The sequence below is a fragment of the Schistocerca americana genome, chromosome 6, assembly GCF_021461395.2.
Source record: "Schistocerca americana isolate TAMUIC-IGC-003095 chromosome 6, iqSchAmer2.1, whole genome shotgun sequence".
NCBI classification, from domain to species: domain Eukaryota; kingdom Metazoa; phylum Arthropoda; class Insecta; order Orthoptera; family Acrididae; genus Schistocerca; species Schistocerca americana.
The window spans coordinates 382,059,261-382,077,065 of record NC_060124.1 but is presented as its reverse complement, the minus strand read 5'-3'; the positions used below and the strand labels follow the sequence as shown (position 1 = coordinate 382,077,065).

At 40.3% G+C, this 17,805-nt stretch overlaps 1 protein-coding gene across 1 annotated transcript in view; it reads left to right on the top strand.

The window, feature by feature from the left end:
- LOC124619470 (ATP-binding cassette subfamily G member 4-like) overlaps positions 1–17,805 on the top strand; it is a 390,958-nt gene that overhangs the window by 334,807 nt on the left and 38,346 nt on the right. The window contains exon 6 of the mRNA XM_047145871.1: positions 15,305–15,428. Within this exon, the coding sequence (XP_047001827.1) occupies positions 15,305–15,428 (124 nt within the window). The remainder of the gene's footprint in view (positions 1–15,304; positions 15,429–17,805) is intronic.

The window sequence follows — 17,805 nt, the reverse complement described above, 5'->3', positions numbered from 1 at the left end:
ATTAGCATTGCCGTGGTAGACGGTACTGTAGTTCTTTAAAGTTTATTTGCGTTTCCCCTCTTTGAGAAGCACTATTTTGCATTCCTTATTATTTTTCTTGCTTCCCAAAAGGATTTTCCCCACATTTATGATTATTTTTCTATTTCAGACTTTTAATTTTCAGTGACAACCTCATATTATAGGTGTATTAATAGAAATATTTCCTTTAAACAACTCGTCCATTCCCCAGTAATCAGTCATAAAATTTATGTAATTTTAGTTTGTTAAATCAAAATTGCGGCTTTCACATTCATATCAATAATATACAAATATATAATTAGCTTATGCAGGTTGGGACAAATAAAAGTGGCCCAGAGAACAGAATTCCAGGGTACAAAGAAACACAATAGAGGAAAGGAAATACAGTACTAACTTGACTATAGCATATGTTGAAAGTGATCAACATTCATGAACAGCTGCAGTCTCATTCAGAACGTTCTGCCTACAGTTAATTCTGCCTACAGTTAATGAAGTCCAAGAGGATTATTGCGATACACCTTAGACTTGTAGGCTCCCCATATAAAATAATCGCACACTAACAGTTCAGGCCACATATGTGGCCATCTAGGGCCGGGAATAGACTGACCTCTGCTAACAATTGTGTCAGGCGTGAAGATTGTGTAAATGTGCTCCAAGATTCGGCTGGCTGTATGGGCAGTTACTCCATCCTGTTGGAAGTAACTGTAGGTCTGTTCCTCCTCCGTTAATGTCCTACAGGTTATCATCCAATCGTATCCACTTGTCCGGGTCACTTTTGTTTACCCCACCCTGTAATATTGAAATATGCTTACTATTTTGCTGTCTTAGGTATTATACCCAAAAAATAAATGAACAACTATTAACAGTTTGAGATAAAATAAGTTTTAGTAATGTCTATCAAATTTAGTTCTTGTGGTAATATAGGTTCTCAGACTAACTTTATCAATTATATAAAAAGTAGCAATTTTAGAACATTCTCCCCTCTGCCAAAAATTTCTGTGGATGGTACATTGAACGAAGGTGTTTATTGTGTGAAACATTTTGTTTATAATAACCCAAGTGTCGACCACAGATTCAATGTCGCATTATCAGGAACGTGCCTCATTACTAAGGAAGTACTAGGAAACTATATACCTTACGACTCAAAGTTCTCAAAGTATGGGATGTTCGACACACGCCACTACCGTGGGGAAGGAGAACATTTCATGAAATCAGTGCACTTTGTCGGAATTTGTTCCCGGGAGTATACTGCATTGTTTAATGATTGCAGAATACTATAACATCATCATTAAACTCAAAAAATTTTCCCGGCTTCAAAATTCTTAACATGCGGGAACAGATGGCAGTTATAGGGTGCGAATTCTTGTGAAGATGGTGGAACCTCCGTCAATTCGTGTTTAAAGCCGTCCGTTCAGCCCTGCCTCATCTCCTTCCCGTCAATCGAGACTTGGAAAAAAATCAGATAGGTTTTTCGATGAAAGAATGGTATCTTGCAATGAGTCAACCATAAAAATCTTTATACTATAAAAATGCTTATAGGAGTGTATTTTCGACATCTCCTCCTAAACGAATGGCTCGATTACAACGAAACTTGGCATACACGCCACTTACTGATTGGAAAGAAGAGCTGTGTAGGTGAGAGTGGAGGTAAAAACGGAGTGACATAGACGGATAGAGAGAGGAGGAGAGAAGAGAGGGACTGAGAGAGGGTTGAGGAGATGGAGAGAGGGCAGATGGACGAGATGGCCGGAGAGGGGGGGGGGGGGGGGGGAGTGTGAGATGGTCACAGAGATGGGGGAGGGGGAGGAGATGGACAGAGAATGGGAGGGGAGAAGATGAACAGTGACATGGTGGAGTAGATGGACGGAGAGAGTGGTTAAGAGGACAGAGAGAGGGGAGACGTGGACAGATTGAGGTGGGGAGCAGGATATGCACAGAGAGAGGTGGGAGAGATGGACAGGTATTGGGAACAGGAGATGGGCAGAGAGAGATGAGGGAAGAGGCGATGAACATAGAACAGGGGGAAGAGGCAATGGACAGAGACAGAGAGAGAGAGAGAGAGAGAGGGAGAGGATATAGACAGAGGGAGGGTGGAGGAGATGGACAGGAAGGGGAGCTGAAGAAGAAGAAGTTATTTGCAATATATGTAACGTACACATAAGCAGTCGAAGCGACAGGTAAAACAATAGTTTCTAATACAAAATAAATAAAAAAGTAAAAAAAGACAATGAAAAGAAGAGTTCTGCACATTTCGCACCTTACTGTGGTGACCCTGCAGAGCTGCCAATGCCGCGCCCCCTCCATAAAATTATCTACCCTCAATATTTTCCTACACAGTTTTAGCAACTGTAGCAAAACTGTACTGATGAAAAATATTACACACAATAAATAAAACTCATGAGTGTAATAAATAACTTGCAAACTGTGTGAAAGTAAGCAAAAAATCGGTGTCTTATTGTTTACGATATCCACTGTACATCGCAACACATTTTAGGTGTGAAAAAGTCTTGGGGTAGCGATATGCACATATACAGATGGCGGTAGTATTGCATACACAAGGTATAAAATGGCAGTGCTTTGACAGAGGTACCACTTGTCCTCAGATGATTCATGTCAAAGGTTTCCGACTTGATTATGGCCGCACGATGGGAATTAACAGACTTTGGCAGTTGGAGCTAGATGCATGGAACATTCAACTTCGGAAATTGTCAGAGAATTCAATATTCCGAGACCCACAGTGTTAAGAGTATGCCGAGAATATCATATTTTAGGCACAACCTCTCAGCATTGACAACACAGTGACCGACGTCCTTTACTTAACAACCGAGAGCAGCGGCGCTTGCGTAGAGTTTTCAGTGCTAATAGACAAGCAATACTGTGTAAAATAACCGTAGAAATCAAAGTGGGAAGTGCGACCAACGTATCCGTTAGGACAGTGCGGCGAAATGTGGTGTTAATGGGCTGTATAGCAGCAGACGAACGAAGCGCCTTTCCTAACAGCACGACATCGCCTGTAGCGCCTCTCGTGCGTTCGTGACGATATCGGTTGGATCCTAGACGACTGGAAAACCGTGATCTCGTCAGTCAAGTCCTGATTTCTATTGGCAGTGTTCGAGTGTGACAAAGACCCCACAAAGCCACGGACCAAAGTTGTCAACAAGGCACTGTGCGAGCTGGTGGTGGCTCCATGTTGGTATGGGCTGTGTTTACGTGCCATGGACTGGGTCCTTTGGGCCAACTGAACTGGTCATTGACTGAAAATGGTTATGTTTGACTACCTGGACACCATTCGCAACCATTCATGGACTTCACGTTACCAAACAACAATGGAATTTTTATGGATAACAATGCGCCATTTCAGAACATTCTGGACGATTCGAGCGAATGATTTGGCCACTCAGATCACTCGACATGAATCCCATCGAAGATTTATGGGACATAATCAAGAGGTCGGTTCGTGTATAACATCCTACACCGGCAACACTTTCGCACTTATGGACGGGTATAGATGCAGCATTGCCAAATACGTGGTGCTATCCAAAATTTTCAGGACTGGTGCTGCCATCTGTTGAAAGCCTTACCACTGGACTAATGGTCACCATCACCCTCGAAGTAGTTACCATCCGCATGTACACACTGGTCCCGGCGCTTCTGCCACTGATCAAACGTTTTCTGGAAGTCTTGTTCTTTGAGGGTGTTTATCACCACCAGCGATGCTTCTTGAATCCTCTCTAGAGTGTCGAGCCGACGGCCTTTCAACTTGAGTTTGAGTTTTGGGAATAGCGCGAAGTCGCAAGGTGCCGAATCTGGCGAGTACGGTGGGTGGGGTACAACCGCCATGTTGTTTTTTGTCAAAAATACACTGGTGAGCGAGGACGCGTGTTAGGGCGCATTGTCGTGATGCAGCAGCCAGTTCCCTCGACGCCAAAGTTCAGGCCGTCGTCGCCGCCCCACGTTTTCACGGAGCCATCGCAAAACGTCACAGTAGTACGTGGAATTCACTGTTTGGTTGGGTGGGACGAATTCCTTGTGCACAATTCCTTTAGTATCAAAGAAAGCGATGAACATGTTCTTAACTTTGCTCTTCACCTGTCTCGCATTTCTGGGTCTTGGAGAGCCCGGGCTCTTCGACTGGGACGATTGTTGCTTTGTCTCTGGGTCATAACCGTAAATCCAGGTCTCGTCACCAGTGATAGCCCACGACAAGAAGGTTGGATCATCAGATGTGGTCTGACGAAGGTTCGTGCACACATCTACACGCTGTGCCTTCTGATCGGCAGTCAAGATCCTTAGCACAAATTTTGCGGCGACACGATGCGTACCCAATTCATCTGTCAACATTTGTTAACAGGTCCCATAACCAATACCAACTTCCTCCGGCAGGTCTTCAATGGTTCGACGTCGATCCACACGAACCAATTGTTGAAGTTTGGCAACAATGTCTGGCATTGTGCAGCTAAAGGGCCTTCCAGTTTGAGCATCATCTTCGACGTCTGTACAGCCGGCCCTGAACCGAGCATGCCACTCAGACACACGCATACGGCTCATGCTCTGTCCCCCAAACACTTGTTGAATCATTGCAAGGGTCTCCGTAGCACTTTTCCCGAGATTCGCACAGAATTTGATACACACGCGCTGTTCTGTTTACGAATCCACCGTAAAATCGCCAAACACCAGACACAGAGTATTACGGAAATCACTGTGGACATGCAACACATCCTACCAGCTGAATGCCACTATGCACACTGAGTCATCAGATATGCAGCTCTCGCCACCTAGCGCTACAAAGATCAACTACTCCTACTTTCCAGATGGCAGCACCAGTCCCGAAAATTTTGGATTCCACCTCGTATTTCTGCAGGGGACTTCCAGCGACTTATTGAGTCCCTGCCACATCGAGTTGCGGCACTACGCCGGGCAAAAGGATGCCCGACACTGTGTTAGAAGGTAACCCGTGACTTTTGTCATTTCAGGTGTCGTAGACAATCCACAGCTGCAACAACGCATCCTTGTTAAACATTACCTGTGTTTCTCCGGCGTCTGAACTCGCTCCATCCCAATATACAGTTCACAATGGAAGTGGAAAAGGATGGCACATTACCATTCTTGGATGTCATTGTCAGAAGGAAAGCTGATGCTACACTGGGACACAGCTTCTATCGCAAATCAACTCATACGGAGCTATATTTGCAGCCCACAAGTTGTCATCATCCTGCCCAACACAACAGTGTCCTATGCTCTTTGGCGCATGGAGCACATGTAGTCTCAGATGCCGACAATCTAGCTGGTGAGCTACAACGCCTGACAACGGTATTCCAACAGAATGGCTATTCCGATAGGCAGATACGCCATGCATTCCGTTCTAAGCGCACTTGAAGCAGGGATGTAATTGAAGATGCAGAGGCACTCACTGCAACAGCGTTCTTGCCCTGTTTTGGCGGCGAAATAAAACACCCCTTTTGTTTTACATTCCTGTTTTCAAAGTTCCGAAATTCCAATGGTATCTAATAAGTGATTTCGCGTAATACATTAAATCCCATAAAATTTATTATTCCATTTGTTTACTAGTAGGTCATGCTTGTCCAGTACATGTTCGTAATATTTTGCATTTACAAATGAAGCCATAATTAAGAAAATTTAGGTTAGCATTGTTATCTTTCAGTATTTTATATAATATGATGTATATCCTATGTAAAAGTCTTTTTTATTGTATATGCCAGTTTCAGCATAAAATAAGCAAGGTTTTGTGGATAGTTACTCATAAAAATGTTAAGCTTTTAATTGTTAGTTTAATAAAATTGCACTGTACTTTTGTTGACTTGATTGTTAAAAAACGTATAAATAGGAGGAGCACAAGGCTCAAGAATGGACAGTTGGAGACAGTTCTGAAACGCAACCACTGTGTCGCACGTCTGTGCGATAATGTAATTGTTGTAATACAGTATTGTGACTATGTGTAGCCTGTTATGTGGAGTTGGCTCCCACTAAGAAGAAATGGTGCAGCTTGTCATCAATGAAACACTATAAAACGCCTTGGTACCTGGATTATTTGATGGAATTCACGTAACTTGATCCAGTTAGCATATGAAATCGACCGAGGAAACGACTACTTCAGCAGCAGCAGCAGGAAGCAGATTACTCCGAGTTACACCGAACTAAGATACGTACAAGAAATCAACTGAACTATATAAGTGTCACTGCAGAACTAATTACTAAAGTGTAATGTTTTGGAAACTGTTCTAGCAGTAAAAATTTGCACTTGTCTCAAAGTAATTCTTTGAGTGGTGGAGGCTAGTGTGATCAGTAAGAAACACCCCCATTATCACATGTTTCTTGATGTCTGTGGAACACGAGAATAACAACAAATTTTTGAGGTTTTTTGTTTAAATCAAATAATTTCTTTTCGATGTTGAAAATTTTCACCCCAGCAAAATTTCACTGTCTTCCCCAAGTAACAATAGTTTCGTTACAGCGACATATCTTCGATAACAAAGGATCCTCAAAAAACACGTCATCAAGTGTGTTCTTCGGCCACCAGCAAAACTCAGAAATTTACTGTGCTCGGTCAAAGGCGATCTTGGCCTTAGGAAACGCGGCGTGTATAAAATACCATGCGAAAGTGAAAAATATTATATTGGACAGACATGCCGAACCGTGCAAGAACGTTGCGTCGAACACCACCGCCATACACGCCTGGGGCAACCTGATAAATCAGCGGTAGCGGAGCATTGCCTGGACACGGGACATCGTATGCTTTACAGGCGGAAATTTTATTCCCAGCGTCATCTTTCTGGGACTGTGTTGTTAAGGAGGGCATACATATCCGTACGGCGGACAATCATGTCAACAGGGATGCAGGTTTTCAACTAAGCGCCGCCTGGAATCCAGCACTGGCTGCCATTAAATCGAAACTGAAAATAAGAACTTCCGATTCATCACGTGACGCAACGCGCTACTGTGATTTCGTTCAGCCTTTAACAGCACGAGCGTCCGTCCGGCAGTACAGTCATTGCCCATAGCGCACGCGCGGAAGGCCTTTCCCTTGCGTGTACATGACTGAAATAATGAACAAGAAGCAACTGTAAACAGTCGTCTGTTAATGTTTTGGGCTATGTTAGACGGCGGCGGGCCCGCGCACTCTGGCTTCAAAAGAAAGTACAGTGTGTTACAGTGTATGTCTGTAGTGCCATCTCCCTTCTTTTTTTACCTCCATGCGGTCGAGTTTGGATTTGTTCTGTGCACCTACGTGAAGCAGTCTCCCACAGCCAATGGACATTCAGTAGTGTTCAGGGTACTCCACTGTGTGTGTCGTAGCCAATAAGAGCATAAACGTGATCGTAACGAGTTATGTAAAGAGGTTTTATTCCGTTTGTTGCGAGTTGCAATCGTTGATGGTGGCGGTAAGTGACAAATTCCACATAAGCAATCAAGAGACATAATTTGCAGAACACACGGTTTCTTGAAGCGCCACACTACTGCAACTGTCACTGAACCGACACGTCTTTGTTAAACGCCATTGTTCGTGAATCGGCCTGCAGTAAGTAATAACTAGCCTCTGTAAGAAAATTTACAACTGCTTACCCAAAAAATTAAACCAATAGAAACGTTATCGAATTTCAAAGTCAGACTGAAGCCATATTTAAATGACCATGGCTTCTGCAGTATAGAAGACTTTCCTTAGAAACAGTTCGTCTGTTGTCTGTATGTGTATATAAATAGCTTCAACAACGTTGGCTGAAATAATGCACAATAACATAGCTCTACTGCTGTTTAATATGCTGTAAGTAGTTATCCACAATATCTGGAAACATGCTCATTATGATATTTCATTAATACTGATTTGTCTCTGTCTTATTGGGCTTGTAAAATTTACTGCATTTATCAGTTAATGCAATTAGTGCATAAGACTGGCCGACTGCAGCCACTGTTGTTTCATTACACCGTTCCTACAATAACGTATATAATGTTGAGAGCTCGACAGTTAATTGGTTAACTGTTTAAAAAAAGCGTTCAATTGATGGCAATTTCCAAGAAGCGTTGGGTAATGAAGTCGCGCCCCCATTTTGAGCAATGGTCATGTTTTATAATTAAACCGTGGGAGAAAATAGAAGGATCAGTGTCCTTTGATTAAATCACGGGAGAAGTTTGGTGGATTAATATTTATTAATATTTTGCAGTGTGCGTGCATTATTAATAAAAATAGATCCCTGATTTAGTTGGAGAACATTAATTCAGTGTACCTTGACAGTCAGGCGTTCGATATACGTTGCTCGTAGTGAGGGCTCGACTTCGATACCCAAGACTTATTGCAAATTACCCAATTTATTTTTTTTATGCAAACAACTGAGTGGCATGTAGGATGTTTAATATTGATAAATGTTTCATTTGCCAATTTCTTGGAAACATGTATGTTTTCTTTATAAATAATGTGGTACATAGGCCTATTGGTTTTCCAGTTTCAATGAATCTTTAAAAGAAATATAGTGATGAAAACTTGATAACATTAACTGTGAAATGCCTCACAAAATTATCCATGAAATGGGTGAAATCTAACAACTGCCGTCACAGCGCATTTCATTCTTATAGTGCAATGTTTGTGTGGCAGTGGGGGTAAATCGCTGAATGCGGGGAGTCTTGGCAATGGCCCGGCTGTTTTCAAGGATTCTTACTGCATGCGGACGTTACAGTATATCACGGTCTTGCATAATTTAAGTGCGTCTAGAATAACGCGAGAGGAAGACGAGGTGATGTGGCAACTCTAAGGGAAATTAGCCATTCCAAGCGAAATTGAATTTTCATCAAATCATGTCCATTGATAGAAGCTTGTCGCTTATTCATTTTGAATCTACGTATTATAAGGTATGACACCAAATATTTTAAATGAAACAGAAAATAATATATAGTAATAGGCATTTTTCTGAAGGTTTACGTAGTGACCAGTTTTCCCTACATAATTGGTGACATGTCCAGCACTGTTGCAACAGGATCCCATGTTTGTTGTGTTGATTTATGGACAAAGTTTCTACCCATTTTGATGGATTAGTACTAGAAACAATACCAAGCGGCTACAGTAGACCGTTTTCAGGCTAAATATTTAATTAGGCTAAATATGAACTCGTTCAGGTGCCATATCGACATTAATGATTCACAGATGAAACCATCAATCCGAAATGAACAACAAGGCACTACATTTAGAGCCAAAACACATTGTTGTCTAAACATTTATATTTTCCATTTAAGTGAGATAACAAACATAATACACTCTGACACACACAGAAAAAAAGAAACAAACCGACGACGCACCACAAAGGCATTTTCCGAATAGGACGGAAATAGGTATATGTGATGTACATATAAGGACGAACAAATGATTACAGTTTCAGAAAAAAACGGATGATTTATTCAAGAGAAAGAACTTAACAAATTGAGCAAGTCAATAATGCTTTGGTCCACCTCTGACCCTTAGGCAAGCAGGTATAGTGCTTGGCTGATGGAGTTGTTGGATGTTCTCCTGAGAGATATCGTGCCAAATTCTGTCCAGTTGGCATATTAGATCGTCAAAATTCCGAGATAGTCGGAAAGCCTGACCCTAATGTTCGGAACGTTCCCAAGTTGGGTTTGGCAAGCACGAAGACAACCAGCAGAATCTCTCGCCTTGTGCAGGCAGGGATCATCTTGCAGACATGTAAGCTCAGGCCATCTTGCCGTGAAGGGCAACAAAATGGGCATAGAATACTGTACCCGCAAACAAAGTTGACACTCGGCACGGCGGCTGCTGGGAGCGATCGTAAAGGCATTTCCTATATACATTCGCTCCCATCAGACACCGCGCGGAGTGTCAACTGTGTCTGCGTGTATAATATTGTCGACATACCAGTGTGCTGTTAGGGTACCATGAATGACAACCAAATTCATCCTGTTACGAAATGTAATGGCACTCCACACAGTAGCGGCTGCGGTGTAAGAGCACAACAGTACGTGAACACCCTAACTTTTGACACCTAGTGGATTTTTTGGTTTCATGTTGTCAAATCTAATGTAGATGGGGTAATCCGAAATACACAGAACTAAATTTTATGTGCTGTGCTACATATTGCTCCACTAGACTCGGCGAAACCTGGTATCAGGGTCGTGAGCACATCTTCACTTGTGCACGTTTTAAGGAGCTACTGTGCATGTGCAACTGGCGTGACGTAATTGCCTAAAGGGCCAAATACATACAGATTTGATAAACAATGTGAACTGCTAGCCCTTACCACTCAACTACTATGTTACGTCAGTGCTACCTGGTGGTAGAACAAGACATGTATTGCGAATACATAGATAGAAGGATCCTTTATTGTATGATTATATGATAACGGAACAAACACTGGTAGCAGTTCCGTAAAATATCTGGGAGTATTCGTACGGGATGATTTGAAGTGGAATGATCATATAAAATTAATTGTTGGTAAGGTGGGTGCCATGTTGAGATTCAATGGGAGAGTCCTTAGAAAATGTAGTCCATCAACAAAGGAGGTGGCTTACAAAAGACTCGTTCAACCTATACTTCAGTATTGCTCATCAGTGTGGGATCCGTACCAGGTCGGGTTGACAGAGGAGATAGAGAAGATCCAAAGAAGAGTGGCGCGTTTCGTCACGGGGTTATTTGGTAAGCGTGATAGCATTATGGAGATGTTTAGCAAACTCAAGTGGCAGACTCTGCAAGAGAGGCACTCTGCATTGCGGTGTAGCTTGCTGTCCAGGTTTTGAGAGGGTGCGTTTCTGGATGAAGTATCGAATATATTGCTTCCCCCTACTTATACTTCCCGAGGAGATCACGAATGTAAAATTAGAGAGATTCGAGAGTGCACAGAGGCTTCCCGGCAGTTGTTCTCCCCACAAACCATACGTGACTAGAACAGGAAAGGAAAGTAATGACTGTGGCATGTAAAGTTCCCTCCACCACACACCGTTTGGTGGCTTGTGGAGTATAATTGTAGATGTAGATGTAGATAGCAGACTTTTATCTACATTTGTCGTGAATCCCGCTGGGTGGTAGCACAATCCATAGATATGCGAATTCACACACTATATTCTAAAATTAGATCGGACATCAGTGTATGTTATAGTTATCAGTGTATGTTATAGTTATACTGAGAGAGAAACCTATTTTGTGGGATTCTGAATGGGATATGGTACATTAAGTTTTGGATTTTATCATAGACTAATCCATCTGAGGCGCTGAGAAATATAAAACACATCATCGTCGATTGTGAGACCATAGCATTTATTCAAAGTTGTGGCAACTGTTGATCTTATGGTTTATGTGTATTGTAGGACCACAGTGTACATATATTTGAACATTCATGAAAAGCTGTCTCATTGGTTTCTCTGGTATTCACTTAAGGAGGGAGGGTTGAAGACAGTGTACTTTTGGCCCTTATAGCTCTTAGCGCCTTGTTTGTATTCTAGTCAAGTTATCTTGTTCATAGATAGTACTACTTGAATCTAATCACTTCTGCAAACGGCAGTTTATGTTTGGAGTTGTTTGTCTACTGTGTAGGAATTGGCTTTTGTGTGGAGTATCAATATGAACTCTTTTGAACCTGTATTAAGCTCTAACAGAAAAGAAAATTACCAGGAATTCTTAAATTTCTATCATAGATACAAAAAGATCTATAGGAAGGTGCTGATTGCTGCAAAAAGTCATTTAATGACAAAATAATGTATAATGCAGAGAATAAAAGCAAAGCAGTCTGGGATGTTATAAAAAAGGAAATGCGGGGAGGCAAACAAACACAAAATAATATACTAAAGGAGGGGGATAAAGTAATAAATGATCCACAGCACTTAGCAAATTATGTAAACGAGCATTTTTCAAGTATTTCAGAGAAGTTGCAGCAAAAATTCCCCCAAACAAATATAACACCTGTAAATAATGTTGCACTAAATACAATGATGTTACTTCCAACCACAGAGACTGATGTCAGAAAAACAATTCAAAAACTAAAAAATACAAAGTCAGTAGGCGTAGATGAAGTACCAATGTGTGTGCTGAAACAATGCATAGGGATTATACAAGGCCCTTAACAAATATAATAAATGAATCCTTCACATCAGGGGCATTTCCAGAGCAGTTAAAACAGTCAAGAGTTGTACCTTTGCTCAAGAAAGGTAATGCAGAAGACATAGGAAATTACCGGCCCATCCCTACTGTCAGCATTCTCGAAACTAATAGAAGCACTTATGAAAGACAGATTAATGAATTACCTGAATAAATACAATCATTTAAGCTAATCACAGTTTGGATTCCAAAGTGGCAAAAATATGGAGTCAGCCATAGTAGAATTCACAAAAGTTGTACTTTTGAAGCTCTTGATAAAGATGAGTGTATCACAGGCATATTTTTGGATCTTTCTAAGGTGTTTGATACAGTAGACCATAAGATTCTATTAAATAAATTAGAAGCATTAGTAATAAGAGGGGTAGCCAATGACTGGTTTCGATCATACTTAACAGACAGGGTACAAAGAGTAGAGATAACACACACCTCAAATTGATCCAAACATTTAGGAAAACACTTATTAATATAGGGGTTCTGCAAGGTAGCATAGTAGGACCAATACTGTTCCTGATATACATTAATGACTTTCCCAGTAGTGTTACTCATGGTGAAAAAATCCTCTTCGCTGATGACAGCAACATTATAGTCAGTGAGAAAACAAAAGAACTCCTTGCTGAGAAAGCAAATGAAACTCTCAAGGAAGTTTGTGATTGATCAATAAGTAATAAAGTGACATTGAACATAAAGAAAACTAATGCCAAGAATTTCAGTTTGAAGAGGAAAAATGACGATGTTAAATTAAATGTTGATGGCACCTCTATAGACTGTGTAACAAATACAAAATTTCTAGAATGAATATTGATTCTCAGTTGAAGTGGTGTGAACATGTCATCAGCATGTTATGCCATTAGAATCCTGTCATCAGTGTGTAACATGCAGTGTCTTTTACTTACATATTATTCACATGTACACTCAGTTCTTAGCTATGGAATTTCTTTTTGGGGAACAAATGTTCAAAATACGAACACAATTTTCAAATTCCAGAAAAGAACCATAAGAATAATAACCATAATACTAGTTGAGCTCATTGTAAAGATCTGTTCAGAACACTGGGGATTTTAACTGCTTCATGGGAATACATTTACCAGTCAGTTGTACACATAAAAAATAACATTGGTAATTACTGCACAAGCAGCTCTGTCCAAGACCATGCAACAAGAGATAGACTCAACTTACATTTACCAAGAAAAAATAAACATAAAACTCAAAACAGCATTTTCTACCAAGGAAAAAGACTGTACAATAAATTACCAAAAGAGATTAAAGAAATTGCCAAAATACACTTATTTAAAAAGGCAGCTAAAAGGTGCCTGTTATGCAATACATTTTATACATTGAAGAATTACTCAGCTAAAACAGAATAGGGGTTTGATAAAAATGTTATACAAATAAATAATAATAATAAAAATAATAATAATGATTATAAAATGTCCAACATTACACATAACACCTTCACTTTATGTTTTTTCCTTCTTTTTTTCCTTTCTAGTAATACTTACCCCCAAGTTATGCATAGCACAATACCAACACCTCTTCCTCTTTAGGAGCTCAACATCTCACTCATTATGGAGGAATGCTGACTCAGGTTTTCAGGATAGCATATGGGAAGTTGTGGTACAGAAAATGACCTAGAGATCACCAGTGTGTGTGTGTGTGTGTGTGTGTGTGTGTGTGTGTGTGTGTGTGTGTGTGTGTGTGAAACAACCCAGACAGTGGTGGGATACCAAAATGACCACCACCCACCATATGGCCGACCACCAGGAGTGTTGGTCTGGGGTGCCATTTCTTTTTATAGCAGGACCTCTTTGGTTGTTATCTGCAACATCCATACAGCACATCGGTATGTCAACAATACTGTATGCACTGATTTGTTACCCTTCAAGGCAAACCATCCTGGGCTTACTTTTCAGATAGGTAATGCTCAGGCGCACATGGAAACAGTTTGTATTGCTTGTCTTTGTACTAGCAAAACCCTGACTTGGCCAGCAAGGTCACCAGATCTCTTCCAAATTGAAAACACTTGGAACATTATGGGCAGGGCATTCCAACCATCTCTAACATACCAGTTGGACATAATTTAGCATGATACCCCTCAGGAGGAAACCTGTCAACTCTATCAATCAGTTCCAAGATGAATAACAGCTTGTGCAAGGACCAAAGGTGAATAAATCATCCAATTTTTATGATATTGTAATCATTTGTATTGCATTCAGGTAATTCCTTCATAATGTAAGTTATATTACAACAGACAACTGGAAATAAGAATGTTTTTCTAAAAAACAAAAAAACAAGTTTCTTCTGTCAAACTGACTGACAACAATAATGGTGTATTCTAGAACTAATCTGACCATCTCTGAGCAGGCAGCACCAATACTCAAGGCAAAGAATATGTAAAGGTCACTTTTCATACACTGCCAGTAATAGGAGTTCTTACTGACAGAGCTCTTCACCTTGGATATTAGATGGTAGCTCAGCTTTTATAGCAGACACTGACTCCTGTATTCATTTAACACAGTCCAACACCTCCAGCATGGAGTCATAACTGACATGTGCTTATACTTATATTCTGTAGAAGATGTTGATTGAGTGAGACTCTGTAATTTACAAATTTCTTTATATGTTCACAAAATCCATAATTAGTTTCCTTATGCATGGGAATGGGTCTGCACAGACAACTTCAGCGGTAAATATCATTGTAAGTATCATGCATCTACCTGGAGGCGTTCCACAGCCCCAAAGGGTTCTTCCACACATTGCAAGAAAAGCCCACAATGTGTGGCCCAACATCTCAGACAATGGTTTTAACATGTTTACTATTGGATCATTGCACTAATCAGTGATATCAACAGAGACCCATTGGTAGCTATTGACATTACTGGAATCATTCTTCACTTGCAAAGTCTTAACACTGGCATATTTAATTGGCCTGGCGCCTAACCTAAATGGTAATTTTACATGACTGAATCTTTCACTTGTCAGTGGCATGCTCATTGCAATAAAACTTCTTGAAAGATTGAAACTGCTGGCAAAATTGGAGCTCAACTGTATAAGAATAGAAGAAAGATAATGCTAGATAAAGCATGAGGCTTAGTTGGCACTGTTTCAATAAACAATTTCCAATCATAAACTTTAAAATCTAATGGCATAGCTCATAGCAACTTGCAATGACATATGTTCCAGAGGTCTGGATCACCAAGCCAGCTCCCTGTGTGTACGACTACTGAAGGAGTTAGCACATCAAGGACGCACAATCATCTGTTCTATCCACCAGCCAGGTGCAGCTGTCTTCAAGCAATTTGACCAGGTTGGTTCAAATTGCCTTCAATTTATGCATAGTTAGCCACTACAATGACGACCAGTGGCAGAATGCTTACTTACACTTCCTATGGTAAATGCCTTGGTACAAATACTGTGACTGGGAGCCGCTTAGGTATGTTACCTACACTGTCAGATTTGTAGACCAAATGTACAGTGCCAGTAACCATGATTATGCTTTTACACTGTAGCATTTAATGTGTGTTGTTGGAGGGCATTTGAGATGAGAAATCTAGTGCTGTTACATAGCCTACTCATCTAAAAGAGGACTAAGGATGTTCCTAGGCTTAAGATTCCCATTTTCAGCCAAATGAGTATGGGTATTATTATCTTGGAGAGAGCATTCCTCTGATAGGATCTGTACTTGTGCCCTTAAATGACAGAATTACAAAAAGTCCTTCCTAAGCCTTAATAGTTAGCTTTACTTTCAATGTGACCAACACCCACACTGAAAACAGCAATGTGACTGCCCACACTATTACAAAACCTCTGTCTAGATACTCAGTTGGATAACAACAACCAAGACTCTACTCTCCCCATGGTACTCCCATACCTAAATACATTTTATGCTAGACAACAGTGCAAAAGCAGAGTTAACTGACAACATTATATACCTATTTCCATTTGGTCAGCAGTCAAGTGTTTGGGCTTCTTGAACCACTGAAACTGTTTCTTCTGTTCATCAGTTTAGAACAGGTATTCCAACAACAGCTCTACCTCGAATGTGTTGGGTACATTGCTCCACTTGCACCATTAGTGTTATGCCAACAACCAAACCATTATTCTTGCACCATTTAGTCACTTCATAAATCAATGATAAATGATTTTTGTTTTTACTTTTAACACTGCCATTTTTACACCTACATCTATACTCTGCAAACTACTGTGAGGTGCATGGCAGAGGGTACATCCTGCTGTACCAGTTATTAGGGTTTCTTGCTGTTCCATTCACATATGGAGTGTGGGAAGAATGACTGTTTGAATGCCTCCTGTGTGCACAGTAATTATTCTAATCTTATTTCATGATGCATATGTGAGTGATGTTTAGGGACTGTAATATATTCCTAAAGTGATCATTAAAAGCCAGTTCTTGAAACTGTTAACAGGCTTTCTCATGATAGTTTACATCTATCTTCAAGAAACTTGCAAATCAGTTCATTCAGTATCTCTGGGACACTCTCCTATGGATTAAACAAATCTGTGACCATTTGTGCTGTCCTTCTCTATATATGTTCAATATCCTCTGTTAGTCCTGTATGGTATGGGTTCCACACACTTGAGCAATATTCTAGAACCAGATTCTATAGTTATCCTTTGTTAAAATAATAATGTCTAGTGAAATTTTGATTAGTAAATATTCAACAGTTCTAGAATCAGAAGTTTCTATTAGTTGGCTTATTTGAAATGTAAAGGTCTGTATTTTTCCAGGATCTAGGACCTGCTGCCAGTTTCTTGATCAAGAAGCTACATTATCAGGAGGAGACATGATATTTGCACACTCTTCTTCAGATAACACTCAGATGCTGACGACACCATCATCTTGATTAAAATCTGAATTTACAAAAGTGGCATTCATCTACAGTACATTCCCAGAGATAACTCTGTGTCACTTGTGACTCTATATGGGTAATCATTTCATAGTGTCCTCTATCAACCACTACTCAGACGTCAGTCAAATGAATGTCTTATCACCCAGTGAGTTTCCTTTCCTTTATTTAAATTAGTACTAAGAAGTTATGTCCCATTATATTCGATTATTGATATGTCAGTTAGATTCTGAAGACTTGTAAAAAGTAAACAATGACAAGTGTGACTCTATTCAGAGTATATGATGAGAAATTTCGAACTCAGTGCATTGCTCTTTTACGTGCAACCATTAACCATTTCCTGAAGTTGAATCAATTGCACCACCAAAAAATTTTTTTTGTGGTAGTGGTAGTCATGGTGGTGTTGGTGGTGGAGGTTGAGGTGGAGGTGGTGGTGGTGGTGGTGGTGGTTGTGTTGGTGGCAGCAGCTGCCTTTATATTGTCACGTCATCATACTGTTTCAAAATTATGGAATTATTTTTGCTGGTAGAGCCATTTGGAAATCTCAGTGTAGTTTCCTACTACTCTTGAGCAATTGATTATTTGTTCAAAATTTCCAGAAGCTACAACTTCCATGTAAAGACATCAGTCTGCTTATCTTTTTGTCATATAATTTTGAAACTTATTCATTACTCAAGTACAGTGTCTTCATAATAAGCACAGTATTGACATTCAAAAGAGACTACTTTCTGTAGCTAAGATGTACTTGAAAATGTATGGGTTGCTTTCACTACCAGTAAGATCTTTAAGGTTCTGATATGGTTTTGTAAACCGGTATTT